The 16312-nt window shown below is 40.3% G+C and overlaps 2 protein-coding genes across 4 annotated transcripts; one reads left to right on the top strand and one right to left on the bottom strand.

Moving 5' to 3' along the window:
* On the top strand, positions 1 to 8432 carry khdc4 (KH domain containing 4, pre-mRNA splicing factor). Of its 3 annotated transcripts, none has more exons than XM_039806271.1 (14): positions 1 to 162; positions 544 to 721; positions 842 to 970; positions 1078 to 1157; positions 1256 to 1308; positions 1397 to 1575; positions 1711 to 1922; positions 2063 to 2123; positions 5156 to 5216; positions 5337 to 5501; positions 5679 to 5822; positions 6433 to 6514; positions 6621 to 6706; positions 7639 to 8432. In XM_039806271.1, the coding sequence occupies exons 1-14, from the start codon at positions 134 to 136 to the stop codon at positions 7869 to 7871; spliced, it is 1692 nt and encodes a 563-aa protein (XP_039662205.1). In that variant the 5' UTR covers positions 1 to 133; the 3' UTR covers positions 7872 to 8432. The 3 variants fall into 3 exon arrangements, with proteins under 3 accessions (XP_039662205.1, XP_039662204.1, XP_039662206.1); XM_039806270.1 differs by having other exon boundaries at positions 5337 to 5599; positions 6405 to 6514; XM_039806272.1 differs by lacking the exon at positions 7639 to 8432 and having other exon boundaries at positions 5337 to 5599; positions 6621 to 6679.
* LOC120562542 (NADH dehydrogenase [ubiquinone] flavoprotein 1, mitochondrial-like) lies at positions 8134 to 15517 on the bottom strand. Its single transcript, XM_039806273.1, has 10 exons — positions 15265 to 15517; positions 14697 to 14779; positions 14449 to 14619; positions 13347 to 13530; positions 13072 to 13261; positions 11963 to 12175; positions 11700 to 11866; positions 11539 to 11620; positions 9859 to 10004; positions 8134 to 8937 (listed from the first exon to the last, which is right to left on the bottom strand). The coding sequence occupies exons 1-10, from the start codon at positions 15346 to 15348 to the stop codon at positions 8842 to 8844; spliced, it is 1416 nt and encodes a 471-aa protein (XP_039662207.1). The 5' UTR covers positions 15349 to 15517; the 3' UTR covers positions 8134 to 8841.
* Positions 15518 to 16312: the final 795 nt, after the last annotated feature.

Here is a 16312-nt window from a genome sequence, read left to right as displayed (position 1 = left end):
GGAAACACTCAGTGCGGTACGTAGCAGTGGCTAGTAACCTAACCAGCACCGACTACTGTGCAGAAGAAGTCAAGGGAGGGTTATCACATTCATTTTAACACTGAGAGGAAAATTTCCATTTGACAAGATATTGATGTCATATTGTGGAACCCAAAACGGCGGGTGAGTGTGTGAAAACAGGCTGTTCTTATATTTTATTGTGGTATTTGACTCGCCGTCTAGATGCTTTCTGTTAGCTGGCTAGCTAGCTAACTTAAGTTAGCTAGTTTATGTAATCATGGCGGATTGTTGTCGAGTAGCTCCGCACTGGTGTATGCTAGTTATCCTGTAGTTACATGTTATATGAGATATTTGAGATATTTTAAAAGAATGCATGAGGTTTGAAGTTTGTCTGTACTTCTGTATACATGAATGATCACAATAAGGCAAAATCATAGGAGGGAAAATTAAGTAAGACAATAAAATCCAGTCTCAGTTCTTGGTCGTCTTGGCTCAACGGCAGATGTGTTATGTGTCATCTGTTATGTTTTTCTGTCTTCCCAGCCGCCGCAGCAAATGGGACCAGCCCGGCCCTGGCTCTGGTGGGATGGGGGAGGCAGAAGCTGCACCCACCGGGGCTCTGGATGCTGCAGCTGCGGTGGCTGCCAAGATCAATGCTATGTTGGTAGCTAAGGGCAAACTCAAACCCTCCCAGATAGGCATCCCGGGACCACCTGATAAGGTAATATATGGAGCATAATTTATGCATTAGATATGCCTGGTTAGTCTCTACTGTTGAGTGACAGTGTCCCCTATTAACTTCTGACACATAATTTATCTCTTGACTCCACTCCTCCCTCAGTCTGTATGTATTGGGAAGCCGCCAGTGCCAACAAAGGCCAAAGATGACTTGGTCGTAGCTGAGGTTGAGATCAATGATGTCCCAATTACCTGTCGTAATCTGCTAACACGCGGACAAACGCAGGATGAAGTCAGTAACAATATTATCAATATAATCATATCTCACATAATTAAGTCCATCACTAGCTTTGTGGACTATTTGTTGACATGCACTCTACCTCACTTGTTTTTCTGCAGATCAGTAAAGTTAGCGGCGCTGCAGTTTCAACCAGAGGCCGTTACATGACAGCAGAAGAGAAGGGCAAAGCGCTACCAGGGTGACTTCTCTCTCCTCTCATTTTCAGATACTGATCATAAAAACTAGTTGACTTGCTGCTTTAATTATTATTTTAACACAACCATTCTTTCCACTTAGGGATCGACCTCTATATCTGCATGTCCAAGGACAGACTAGAGAGCTCGTCGACAGTCAGTACTTTTTCAGACTTTTTTCATGAATGTGTGTCTTCATATATCGTGTGATTTAAACTGATGGTTTCGTTCCCTTGTTCTCCAGGGGCAGTTAATAGAATCAAGGAGATCATCACCAATGGTGTGGTGAAGGCTGCAACTGCCTCGTCATCTTCTTCACCCTTCTCCCCTAGTGGGGCATCAGTCACAGTTTACCAGCAGCACAACCCGCCTCCTCCTTCACTGCCCCCCATGACCCACCACAAACCACACTTTCAGTCCGGGGTAAGACTGATAAATTACCATTAAAGCTAAGTATACACTCTAAAAGTGTTGCTGACGGAGAAGACAATATTTGTAATTACCTACACTAATTCATATAGTTGTATTTATGCCCTTATGTTGTCCCTCTTTTCTCAGATGCATTATGTTCAAGATAAAATCTTTGTGGGCCTGGAGCACGCTATCCTCGGGTTTGTGGTCAAAGAGCGGGTTGAGGGCCCCGGCTGTTCGTACCTGCAGCACATTCAGGCTGAGACTGGGGCCAAAGTCTTCCTTAGAGGAAAAGGATCAGGCTGTTTAGAGCCTGCCTCTGGACGAGAGGCCTTTGAACCCATGTACATCTACATTAGGTGGGTGTTGTCATATTAATAAAAGATTAAGAATCTCTGCTTCTAAGAGATGATTCCTGCTTGTGTAATAATATGAACTAGTTTTTTTTCCGTAGCATTGTGGGCTCAGTAGAACTAAATGCAGTCTGTTCTCTCTCCAGTCATCCTAAACCAGACGGACTCGCGGCAGCAAAAACCTTGTGTGAGAACCTGCTTCAGACGGTGAGTAATTTCCTGTTAGTGTGAAATGTTAAACCACAATACTTTGTCCAGGTCTGTGCTTTTCCATTCCAACTACAATTGACATTCATTACAAGCTCATACAACTCCAAATGCATGCTTTGTTGGCGTACACTGACATTGTTAACTGGCTGGAGGAAGAGCTGGATCACAGACCACCACCAGCTGACAGATTTGGCACAAGTCTAGCTTTCGAAAACACCCACACAGATTAAAGCAAATATCCCAGGGATGTACATCAGCTTTGGTACAATATATTCGTGACTAATCAAATTCTTAGCCATAATTAATCTATAAAAAAAATTAAAATAATCGATTCTTAGATGCATCGCGATTCTCTCTAGAACGATTCAATGCACTTTTCTGATAAGTTAATAATTTTTTTTATTTTTCATTTTTTTTAATAAATGTGTTTGATTTTTATTTAAAAGTTACTGTCTCCAGACAAGTACAAATCTTAAAACAGATTGACTGAAAGAGGATGGGATTATGGACAACAACTTAGAGTTTAAGCAAGAGTGCAGGAAAAAAAAAAAAAATGGCCAAAAGGAAAACATTTTTTAAATTTTGTATATATACACCAAATCAAATAAGACATACAGAAAATAATTAGGCAAAACACATATAGGCTGATCATCTACTTTATCACATTACATCTGACCACCTCATGTTTCCTGTTCTAAGAAGCCAATTATCCACCTTTAAACATGACTGAGCCTCTGACATGGAAGATTACTGGGAGAGAAGGTGACTTTCACAAGCATGTTTAAGGCTTAAGCATGGAATGACTACAAAACAAAAACTCAATAGACAAAACATTTCATTAAAACTTGCGCGTCAAAATCTAACTTTGTCTAGTTGCTTTGTCTAGGATGTAATTAGCAAACTGAGTAGCAAACTCAGATTTATATGTATATTTTTTTTTAATCACGCATGGAAATGTACATAAAATAGTTGCATCGATAATCTGTTTATAAACGAATCGTTGGCCTCGGAATCGGAATTGAATCGTGAGGTGCCAAGAGATTCCCACCCCTACAATTGTGGCCACTACTAGAATTTTCCAAATTGTGTAACTCTCGCTAACAAACTCAGTGACTACGTTTACATGCACATATTTTTCAGTTTTTTGCCCAAATTCCGAAAAAGACGATATTCCGACAAAGCGGTTTACATGGCTAATGAAAGTGAGTGTTCCACTAATATTCCCGTTTACATGTAGCATGTACATGTACCGGCGGACTTGTTGGACCATGCGAACACAGCGTCCCTCTTTCATTCCTTCAACCAGCTTCTTGAAAAGGTCAGCGTAGCGATGTGTGCGCATATTCAAACACCTGTTGATATCCGAGTCTTTGATCATGTTTAAAATTAGCTGTGTTTCTCCTTCTTATCGGTTCTCCAGCCTTGCAAACTGTTGGCTGGTTGGTTTGTGTACAGAAACCATAGCAAACCACAGAGCTGACCGTAAGCCTGCGGTGAAAACGCCGATTGAGACGCATATTCCAAATGCGCTGTATACATGTCCAAACAATGCATCTAAAACCCAAATAATACCGGAATATCCCACGTCTAACTAGGAAAATGCTATATTCGGAAAAAGGCCTTATTCGGAATATCCAACCGAAATATGCTGTTTACATGACCTGTATCAAATTCGGAATATTATCATATTCGGAATAATAGTGGAATATTGGTGTGCATGTAAACGTACTGAATGTTACCAACCAACTCTGACAAACATAACTAAAAGTCAGTGTCAAAAAACAAGCACTTGCTTGTGGCATGAATGACGTCAATGTTCGGAGCTTTTACAGATGTTACATTTTAGTGGTATTTCAGACAGCTTCCTACAGAAAGTAAAAAAATAAATAAATAGAAGTTCAAAGAGTAATTTGCTTCTACCAGGAGGTATTACTACATTGTATATATATATGTATTTTATTTATATTTTTTCTATATTTCTTTCTATATATATATATATATATATATATATATATATTATATTATTTATATGTATATATATATATATATATATTTATATATTATTATTATATATATTATTATTATTTATATATATATATGTAATATATGTATATATATATATATATATATATATATATATATATATATATATAATATATATATATATATATACATATATATATATATATATATATATAATATATAATATATATATATATATATAATATATATATATATATATATATATATATATAATATATATATATATATATATATATATATATATATATATATATATATATATATATGTATATATATATATATATATATATATGTATGTATATGTATATGTATATATGTATATATATATATATATATGGGAATAACATATAGGAAAGGGCATGAGGTCCGAGTCAAACCTCTATATATACCAACTGAGCTATCCGGGCGTCCTCTTTCTCTTTTAGGTCGGTTATTGTTGTTTAAAACAAGTGAAGGAGCTTTCTCAGAGATATATATTTTTTTTTATATACCCTAGGCTATTCATTTCAGATAACTTTCATTAAATGTGTTGCAGCTGTATATTTTCAAATTGGTAAAGGAAACCCTGTCTTTGCATTTTATTTTAATCACAATCTGTTTTTAATAAAAGAACTTGTGGAATGTGACTTTGACTTAAAACTGAACATTTAGCCCACTTTGTAAAAAAATACAGAGCTATATTTCGTGTATCGCTATTCAGCGCTAATGGCGATGCAAGGAAAAATTTGGGTGCACCTAAATTTTGTGCTAGTGCACCTAAATAAAAAAGTTAGGTGCAATTCAAGGCAAAAAGTTAGTCTGGATCTCTGTGTATATATAGTTATCATTATTATAGATAGGTTTATACAATCTTCTCTTCCATAAGTGACGTTACATTTTAGTTTTTGCTGTTATCTTAACATGTTTACCTACAATAGTACATTCAGTTTATATTTTAGTTCCTTGAACTACTAACATCCTGACGAACAGTGTTTGTCTTTGTCTAGGTTCATGCAGAGTATTCTCGTTTCCTCAATCAAATGAGCTCAATGATGCCAACACAACAAGGTAAAATATAGCCAATGGCTTTCTGTGGTTTGGATTTATACTTGATTTGGCAATGCAATCAATTGTAGAAGTCATTGGAAGAGTCTGACTTGATCCGTTTCTCACCCATTCCCCCTCCAGGCTTTGCACAGCCTCCAGTGGTGAATGGGATGCCTCCGCAGCCTCCTTACTACCCCCCTGCTGGATACCAGCCAGGCTACGCCATGCCTGTACCACCACCTCAGCCACAACCTGTCTCTCTACCTTACACTATCCCACCTCCTATACATCCCGCTGCACCTGCAGGTGTGCTTCCTCAGTATTCCCTCCCCCCTGCCCCTGCCCCTGCTCCCGCTCACACCCTCGCTCCAGCTCCTGCCGCAGCTTCAGGCACTATGCCACAGGTAGGACCGAGCCATCAAAACCATGTGTGTAAAGCATGCAAAGCAGTAATACTTACTATATGTCTTTCCATCCCTGCAGACTCTTCCTCCTGTACCTTTTCCTCCATCAGCTGCAGCGCCACCCAAAGCTCCACCTCCTGCCGCTCCAGTCAACCCACCACAGAAAAGACGTTTCACAGAGGAGATCCCAGACGAGAGGAACAGCGGCCTACTCGGATACCAGGTGATAATCGGCTCTTCCACCTTTACAACCCCTCATCATTCTGCTGTTTTATTTATTTTTTTTATTTCCCCCTTATTTTCTCTACCATTTGACCCCTGTGTGTGTGTGTGTGTGTGTGTGTGTGTGTGTGTGTGTGTGTGTGTGTGTGTGTGTGTGTGTGTGTGTGTGTGTGTGTGTGTGTGTGTGTGTGTGTGTGTGTGTGTGTGTGTGTGTGTGTGTGTGTGTGTGTGTGTGCGCGCATGTCTTTAGCTGCTCTATTACTTCACACTACCATTTCATCCTTTCTTCAAATGTTTTACGTACATTTTTGAGATGGCATGGTTTGCGGTTTCCTGTCGTTCACTTACAGTTTCTACTGGTAATAAGGCGTTTCAGAAAAAGGTATTATTAATACTGATAAGCTTTAAGTATCTTTCATAGTGGCTGGGGAAATGTCAGAGTAATCAGACTTGTGGTAAGCTATTCACAATGACAGTTTTTTTTTTCTTTGGTGTTGATATAGTTATTAGTCATATAAGCTAGTGTCAGGACAGGGTTTAGTAGATGTGTGCTAATTGCGCCTGTGTGTTTTTCTGCTCATAGCATGGACCCATTCATATGACTAATTTAGGTGCAGGCTTCCCAGTGGGCGGCCCAGAGACTACAGGACCCCCACCACAGAGTTCCTCTGGCCCACCGAGTGAGAGGGACAGGTACGCAGTTTTGTTACATTTGTTTAAATTGTATTAATTAAATATTAATAGTGTGCAAGGCCAGTAGGCATAGTTAACTCACACCATTTCTCTCTGTGTTCTCCAGTAGGCAGCTAATGCCTCCACCTCTGCTGCCTGTGAATGGAGCGAGACCCAAGATGGAGGAAAAAAGGGCACCGCAAGGCCCCGTGGGTAAGGGTATTATCCTGTGGACTCTCAAATCCCTGCCCAAATCCAAATCCACAGTCCCCCTGACTGTGGACTGTGCCCTTTATAAACTCAGCCTGGATCTATTCACATCTTTAATGTAGAGCTGCAAAGAGTAAAATGTAAATCCTCTCCCGGGCCACTAGACTGTGTCTAAATGTCAGTGGTTTCACTTGAGATTAAAGAGGTATATCTGTTACATAAATCCCCAAAAGTTCCCCAAAAAGCTTGTATTTCTTTGGATTTGAATAATGACGCTTTTGTGGCAGATTAGAGAAGTACTCAAACTGGGCCTTATGCTTTTTATGATTCTTGCAGGATTCTGCTGCTGTGACTAGAAATCTCCAGATAGTGAGGCGGAGCTATGACCCAACATCTTTTGTGCATTGTTTATTTAAGAAGTCTGATAAATCGAGTCGACGTGACCGTCCCATTCTGATGACATCATCAGTCTGGGGTTGTTTGTAGTTTGTTTGCTTTCCTCACTAACGAGAATCTCTCCTGTTTTTGTGTTTTTCTCTTTTTCTCTGTGTTTTTCTTCTCTTCCATGTATCTCTGGGGTGATGCTGGATTCTGATTGGGGGTGGGGCAACACTCGTCCTGTGACGCTGTCCTACTACTCGATTGGACGGCTCCCCACCAACCAATGGCTGCTTTCGAATGGCTGCCCCCTCCTCCACTCTGCTGACAAACTATGATTTAAATCTATTAACTACTTGTTTCTCCCAAAATGTGTTTGGAATAATTAACTTGAACCTGTCCTATGTGAAACATGTTGCCGCTGTTGTTTTTTTGCGTATTTTTTCCTCCCCAAATGTGCCACTTCTTTCTTTCTTTCTTTCTTTCTTTCTTTCTTTCTTTCTTTCTTTCTTTCTTTCTTTCTTTCTTCCTTCTGCGTGCTTCCCTTCTTCTTTCAGAGCCCTCAGTGAAGAGAATGAAAACTGGTTTGGTGGCGTACGCTGGCGACTCCTCTGATGAAGAGGAAGACCACTCAACCTCCAAAGCCTCAGGGCCAGGTAACCCTGGGGCAGTTCTCCCCCACTCCACCTCCTCAGGCTGGACACAGGGCTACCGCTGCCCTCCTCCACCTCCCCCTCGTGCTAAGACACAGCCACAGCAGCAGTCTATGCCCTTCTGGATGGCACCCTAAAACTCCCTCAGTGCTTTGTGCCGAGTCTTACAGGATGTTGACCTAAACTGAGCCTTTCATTTTCCACCACTCATCACATGGATGACTCTGCTACATGTTGGTTGCAGCATTATTTTAGTACATGGGTCCAAATGGACATATTAATGTTTTGGGAAACTACAGTTTGTTTCTTTTGGTGCACACATTATAGTTTGAAGATAAACATTTGCAGGACTGATACTCAAACTATTTTGTGCATGTATAGATGGTCAGATGAGCGATATTCTGCCTCCAGTTTTATTTGGAATGGTTTGAAAACAGATGCCAGGTGACGTGTTTACTGAATATAGTGTCTTTGTAAAAACAATAACACAAGGCAATGATGTTGCACATGACTGACCACTTTTCATTTTGTCCCTAGTACAGCTTTTTGTTACCCCCTTTTCTTTCCTTTTCCCTGTCCAGATCAGTGACACCATCCTTTCCTATGCTGGTCTTTTTGTACAGATCCTATTGGACTAATATGTAGTAAAGCTATGGAATTTATTTCATGCTTTTATGAAATAAATAAACTTAATTTATTGCCGTGTTTGAAGTTGTGATTCTTAGTAACGTGTATTTTCCTTATTAAAGTCTGTTCTGCCACACTTCATCACAAACCTCACATTTGCCAATTAGCTGTCAACAGTTCTGCCTGCCAAAATAAAAACGGATTAAGTGACCAACTTTCTGCAGAATTTATATTCATCCTTGCATGAAAAACATTTTGCCTGTAAAGGTTTTGAAATGATGATTACTTTTAAACTTAAGGAAAAAATGTAATGCCATTTAAGCAGTACAATTTTGCATTCTTAATCAGAACAGAAATATTTTCATATTTAAAAACTATTTAAAAAATAAAAATAAAATAAGGTACACAATGTCATATAGCACAATGAGCTATTATTACTGTTATGAAGGGCTGAATCCTGAAATGGAGCCCTGCACAGCTTCAGATCATCTCTATCTCTGGCTCTCTTGGAGGGTTTTTCTTGTTATACTGAGCGATGCGGCTCTCCATGACCGGCCGGAAGTGGCGGATCAGTCCCTGCAGATGAAAAACAAAAGGTGAAGAAGGACCAAAGCCCTTATTAATATGTATATTGGTTCTTGAACTTGTAGTCTCGCTTTACCAGACCCTCCTCCAAAGCATACTGGAGGAGAGTCTGGCTACTCCACATAGCATTTGGGGATGGGAGGAAAATGTGCTCTGGTTTATTGGCATTTCTTTAAACCAAATCACAATCGTTTGCAAAATAGGCTCAGAAGGATCTTGTTTTGGTGGAATGTGTATGTTTAAAAAAAATGTTTTAACCTTTATTCAGGGAAGGTTCACCGAGAAGAAGCCTCTCTTTTGCAGGAAAGCCCTGATCACATTCATACCTGGAAACTGCCCAGTATAACCACAGTCTGATCTGCTGGCCACTGAGCAGCTCCACTGAAGCGGTTGGAGTTAAGGGCAAGGGCTCAAGGGCACCTCAGTGGTGGTAATGAGGGAGGGACAAGCGCTTTCACTTTCCCCACCCAGATTTTATCCTGTCAGTCTGGGGATTGAACCAACAACCTCCCGGTCACAAGCTCTCTTCTCTAACCTTTAGGCCACCACTGCCAATAAATCCCCCTAAATCTTACAAGAAAGATCTTACAAAAGTTGTTTTAGTCTTGCAACAGAAAACTCAGATTGGACAGATAGTCTAGCTAGCTGTCTGGATTTACCCTGCAGAGATCTGAGAAAAGGTGAACCATAGTCCTCATATAACGACCGGAGTTTAAAATGGCAACACAAAGGAAGCCCAAGGCAACGGATATCCGGCCTAAATGAGTGCAATCCGACGGATTTTCTGGCGGCAACGGAGCAATCCCGGGAGTGGAACGTCAAGGATATAGACTATTGAACTTGTAACCTCAGTCAGTGTTTCATTAACAGCTTTGTTGGACTGGTAAAAAGAAAAAAAAAACAAGAGGTCACCTGCACAGGCCAGGCAGCTCCGTCCCCCAGGGCACAGATGGTGTGTCCCTCTATTTGCTTGCTTAGCTCCCAGATCATGTCGATCTCTGAAGCAGCTGCTTCTCCTCGAACAAACCTCCACATCATTTTATCCATCCAGTCGACTCCTGAAGAAGGGAACAAAGAGAGGAAAGATGAATACAACAGAAAAGTACTCAAACTGGCGAGCACCCTTAACCTTTAAGCAATGTTTAGACCAAATAGATCTTCTTCTGGCAAATACCCACATGAAGGGAATTAACAACTACTTTTTTTATTCACAATTTAACACCTATCACACACATACTCCTAAACACAGCCACACAAAACAATAGGGACAATACAAAAATAATGATAATAATAATAATAATCCTACGCTACCACAGTCTGTGAGTTATTCATTATTCAATGTGAATTTGTCATTTTATAGTCTTTATATAATTCAATACTAAGGACCATGTGGATAGGAAATCTTCCAGTCTTGAATGCCGTTTACTTGTAATTTCTTCAATGGGCAACAAGTCTGCTCCAGCCATTTACCCAAGGTGGGTCCTGACTGGGAAATCCATGTAGTAAGTATAAATCTTTTAGCGAAATAGGAAAACATTGTAAATACACATTTTCTTGTATAGGGAAACTTATTTTCCACATCATAATTCAACAAATATAACATAGGGCATAGCTCAAAAGTACAGTTACACATATCTTGAATTGCTTTATGAATCTTCTCCCAAAAGGAGTAAACAGCTTTACAATACCAAAATAAATGCATAAATGTTCCTGATTCAGTTCCACATTTTCTACACATAGGATCATTTGTATCATCAAACTTATTAAGCTTCACTGGAGTTATATAGTATTTATACAGGAATTTATAATTAGTTTCTTTAACTTTAATGTTTGTAGTCAAGGGTGAGGTCAATTCCGTGCACAGAGTTAGCCATTCTTTTTCACTGAACTTCTTTTTAAGCTCTAGTTCCCAATTTGTTCTCAAAGAAGAAAAGGAGTTCTGGGAACTTTCAGACAAAATTCTATACAAGTGAGATATCTTCCCCTTAAGCGAAGTAGGAGAGATAATAAATTGTTCCAGCTCGGTGGGATAGAGTCTAAATTGTCCCTTTTTATGTAAAGATACAATGATGTGACAAACCTGCAAGTATTTTAAAAAGTCTGTTCTAGGAATTTGATATTCTGCACAAATAGCAGTAAAGGATTTAACAGACTCAGAGTCTTCATCAAACATATAACAACTACTTTTGATACTTTAAGTGCATTTTATTTTTAATACTTATTAATGCTAAGTTTTACTTCAGTTACATTTTGAATGCAGGCTTTCACTTGTACTGGAGTATTTTCACATTGCAGCAGTGTTTCTTTTACCTAAATATAAGATCTGAGTACTTCTCCCACCACTCAAGTAATATGTGGGTTGTAAAAGCTTAAGGGAGCACTGATTCCACTGTGCAGGTAGCCTGCTTCTCTTGTATTCATGACGACTTTTTCAGCACCTATCTCAGTGAGGTTTTGTGGATGTGCACACGACTATTCAAGCCAATTAGAGAGAAATGCCCTCCGAAAAAATACAGACAGTATTGTGTCAAACACACTGACTGCATGTTGAACGTCTTGTTACTAGTGTGAAATACTTGTGCAGTCCCTTACCCTCTCTGCAGGGGGTGCACTGGCCACAGCTCTCATGTTTGTAGAACTCAACCAAACGTGCGATGGCTCGGATCACATCGGTCTAGAGGAAAACAACATACAACATACAATTCTCAGGTGCAGTGTATTTTGTTATGCCCATTATTCAGGAATCTATTTACCGATTTATCCAAAACTATGATGGCAGCAGTTCCCAGTGCAGTCTCAGCACGGACCAGGTCATCGAAATCCATCAAAACATCGTCGCACACATGGCGAGGGATGATGGGAGTGGAGGACCCCCCTGGGATAACTCCTAATAGATTGTCCCAGCCACCCCTCACTCCCCCTGCACCAATCACACAAGAGGAGAGAGGAAGTCATGTCAACATCTTGTAAAGTAAACCAGCATCAACACAGAGGTGGACTGTAAACACACACACACCTGCGTGTCTCTCTATTAGCTCCCTCAGAGGAATAGACATCTCCTCCTCCACCGTGCATGGTGTGTTCACGTGACCGGAGATGTTGAACAGCTTCGTCCCAGAGTTCCTCTCTCTCCCAAAGCTGGCAAACCAAGCTCCGCCTCGACGACAGATCGCAGGCGCCACAGCAACTGTTTCCACGTTGGAAACTGTTGTCGGGCATCCAAACACCCCTTAAAGGAGAGAGATGAGTTAGTGAATAATCACTTAAAGGACCAGTGTGTAAGATTTAGGGGGATCTATTGGCAGAAATGTAATATAATATTCATAATAATAATATATTCATATCATGTTTTCATTAGTGTATATTCGCCTGAGTTGTTGTGTTTTCGTTAGCTTAGAATGAGCCCTACATATCTATGTCCTCTTCCACGGAGCCTGCCATGTTGCACTGCCATGTTTCTACAGTAGCCCAGAACGGACAAACCACACACTGGCTCTAGAAAGGGCCTTTCATGTTTTTATGTTATCCGAAGGCCACCGTAGGTAGACTGGGTGAACCCAGCCCGATCTGCCGGCGATTTGATTTCTCCCTGCAGTACATTATACTATCCTGCTTCTGTTACAAATTTGCGGGGACCAATAACAAACTGGCTTATCAACCTGGCGCACTATTGGCGGGTTTAACACGATGACGATAGAGAAGCGACCAAGCAGCTTTTTGTTTGCATTCAAAATGGCGGGCACTGAAGCGCAGCAACCCGTTGATGCCACTGTCACTGCTACGTCACCCGGATCGTTGGTCTGATTGGTTGAAGGACTATCCAATTGCGTACAGAGTCATTTGAGCTATTTCTGTTGATCACGCCTCTTGTGCAGTAGAAAAACAGAGTGGACTCCCCAGACTAATGTTCAATCTTAAAAGATTGAGCTTGGTCGGGTGATAGCCAGACTACACCGTAGGTTCTCTACACGCTTGGAAAGGGAGAGGTGAGAGGAAGGGTATTCAGTTGGTTGCAATCTGCAACCTCACTGCTAGATGCCACTAAGTCCTACACACTGCTCCTTTAAACCACAATTAACCCCAGTAGGAAACCGAGAGTAGGAGGCTGTGGAGCTTTTACCTCACCTATGTCTGCAGGGAATGGCGGCTTGAGTCTAGGTTTCCCTTGTTTGCCCTCAAGAGACTCGATGAGAGCCGTCTCCTCCCCGCAGATGTAGGCTCCGGCCCCCCTCATCACAAACACATCAAAGTCAAACCCAGAGCCGCAGGCATTCTTCCCTATCAGCCCTGCTTTGTATGCCTCATTGATAGCCACCTGTTTGAAGAGTAGAAACAAACAACACTTTGTATAAATCACACATCTATAGATTGATGAGTCATCCATCTCTGCCTTTGCATACCTGTAGATTTGACGACTCATTATAAAACTCTCCTCTGATGTAGATGTACGCAGCACGAGCGCCCATGGCTCTCCCAGCAATCAGGCAGCCTTCTATTAGCTTATGGGGGTCGTGACGCATTATCTCACGGTCTTTACATGTCCCAGGCTCCCCCTCATCAGCATTCACCACCAGGTACTTAGGCCTTAGGACACAGGAAAGAAGGAAACACTCAATAGACTGATACATCACCAGACCACTAGATTTGCAAAGGGCTGGACCTTTTCTGGTAAATTTCCAGAAACTTTCCATGGAAAGTTAAGCTGGGGAATTTTGTAAACATTCCAATTTGGAAACTTTCATGGGAATTTATGGAAATTATGGGAATTAATGGGAATTTACGAGAATTAACTGGAAATGTTAGGTAATTCATACAAACTCCAGCTTATACAAACATAAATATAAACATTTAGTTTTGTAATAAGCAGACAGGCATATACAGTGAATACAAATGTTGAGTTATTCGTCAGTAGCACTTTAATAGATTCTTTAATTGAACAACAATAAGCAGATAGGCATGCAAGTGAATACTTTGAATTATTCGTTAGTAGAACTATGATATTTTTTCATTGAACAACAAAAATACATGAATGTTGAATAAAATAAACATATTTCCTATGCCCCTCCCCCTGTGTGTGTGGCCTCAATAGCAGTAGGCTAAGTAGTAGCCCAAACCATTGACCTTTAGCTTTAACATATGAAGGTAGCTAGAATGCTGCCTTTGATTTACTATGGTTATGGTTATATGGGTGCTAAGCTAACCATCAGCGCTGTCTATTGTTTCCAGTCCATTAAGAACAAGTGGGCTATACAATTAACACACATACCGGTAGGTTAATAGCAATGGGTTATGTATTTACCCCCAAAAAAGAAAAGAAAAAAAAACTCCCATATTGTTTTAACCAAGATTATGCTGCAAGATGTTTTTTTTCAACTACATTTAAGTTCCCTGTTATAGACTAACAGTATTATAACAAACAATATTAAAAATATTCAGTTTATTCCCATTCAGTGATGCTAAGTGTCTCTGATGAATCTTAAATGTTTCTTTTCCTTCTCCAACCTGCCATCGCTGGGTTTGTTCATGAAGCTCCACTTCATGCCAGTGGGGAAGCCTGCTCCTCCTCTGCCTCGAAGCCCTGAGATTTTCACCTCATTTAGGATCCAGTCTGATCCCTTCAGTATTATCTCCTTAGTCTTATACCAGTCTCCTCGTCTCAGTGAGCCCTCGAGTCTAGTAGGAAGAGGGAGAGGTGAACAAGTATTTCTACTGAGTCTTAGAAAAAAAAAGTAGGCTATTTATGTTTTTACCTCCAGTCATGCCGGCCATATAAGTTGGTGAATATCCGGTCTTCGTCACTCAGAGGGCCAAATGTGGTCTTTTTTTGCTTTACCTCGTGACGGAGAGGAAGATAACAGAAAATTGTGATTGACGAAGTGGCTATTTTATCTCTGTAAATTAGTATCTGTAAAGTGTACTGCGATAACTTCGGTTATGATTTTTCACTATAAATACAAATTGAATTTTACAGTACATGAAATGGGCAATAATTAGTATACTCTGCAATATAATGAACATAGGCCTAAAAGTCAACAAAATACTTTGTGACCACAACGACGTCTGCATGTCCTGTCTTATATATCATGTAGAATGTGAAAATGTTTAAGTCCAAAAACAAATTGATCAAAAATAGCTTATTAAAGAATATCACGTTTATCTCTGTAGTTCTGTTGGATAATCTCATTTGACTAAAACCTCAGAGACTTGCTACGTGTCAAAACTCTCGAAACGTATGAAAGTAGACCTGTAGGCTAGTGTGCTGAGTTTTATTGCAGTGGGTTTTGCAGTGTGTATATTGCAGTGTGCATGCAGGCCTACCTGCGGCTGTGCTGCAGTGCTGTAGGTCAGACGTGGAGCGACCTGACGCACCACAGCGCCCCACAGCATCCGCCGAGGCAGCATCCTGCAGGAGACAAACACCTCCAACTCACTTCAAACCGTTTTATCCTCCAAAGCTTTTCCTCCAAGAGCCTCCGTTTCACTTCTCACACAATCAAAACGATTTCTGAAACCTCCGCTGTTAACAGGAACTGCAGCGTGGCCCTGCTGGTTTAGCTTAATTAAACTAAGAGGATAAAAGGAACTACGTCAAATCCTATCCCATCCGCCCGTGCAACGTCCTACATGTGCGTGCGCGTTCACACACAAACTGACAATTAATTGGTGAGTATCAGGGTCACTAAGAGGCGCTGTCATCAAGGGACTTTGTACATGGTTAACAATAATGTTAACTGGATTGTTAATGTGAAGATAACAATCACATGTATCCAGAGTCCATAAATAGCCCTTGACTGGCCTATTTGACAACTAGGCCTTTTTTCCCAGAAGACATTTTGACTTGTCTCAGTAGAAAAACTAATACAGGCCTACTTTTACTAATAACATTCACAATGGCTCAGTTCTATTCAGGTGCCCCAGTAAGCAATGACAGTGAGCCAGCATGCACAACATCAGGACCCTGAAACTGAATTCAGCCATCTAACATGTCAAAATGTGTGCTGTGAAAAAGGGACACAAAAAGGGAAAAAAGGACATCTGCTTCAGAGTCATATTATCATAAGTTACTGATAAATCACTGCATCTTATCACGTGTATTAGAGTACAGCACAGTATCGGCCAATGAGAAAGAAAGTTTGTAACTTTCTTGTGTTATCCTCAACAGTTCTGATAAATGTACAATGTCACTGTGTTGGCATCTTGTTATGCATTTATTTCTGTTACTGTCTAATAAATCAACAACAACAACAACAGAAATGCCAAAGGTAAATTTAAGGTATTTAAAAAAATATTGTTTCCAGTACACAGTTTGTCCACCAGAGAGCACAAGTCAACTGTAAAATTTCCCAACCAGCACACATCTTGGTCA

This window comes from Perca fluviatilis, chromosome 7, assembly GCF_010015445.1.
Source record: "Perca fluviatilis chromosome 7, GENO_Pfluv_1.0, whole genome shotgun sequence".
Taxonomy (NCBI): Eukaryota; Metazoa; Chordata; class Actinopteri; order Perciformes; family Percidae; genus Perca; species Perca fluviatilis.
Note: the sequence above shows the minus strand (reverse complement) of the source record. Positions and strands in the feature narration are given on the sequence as shown.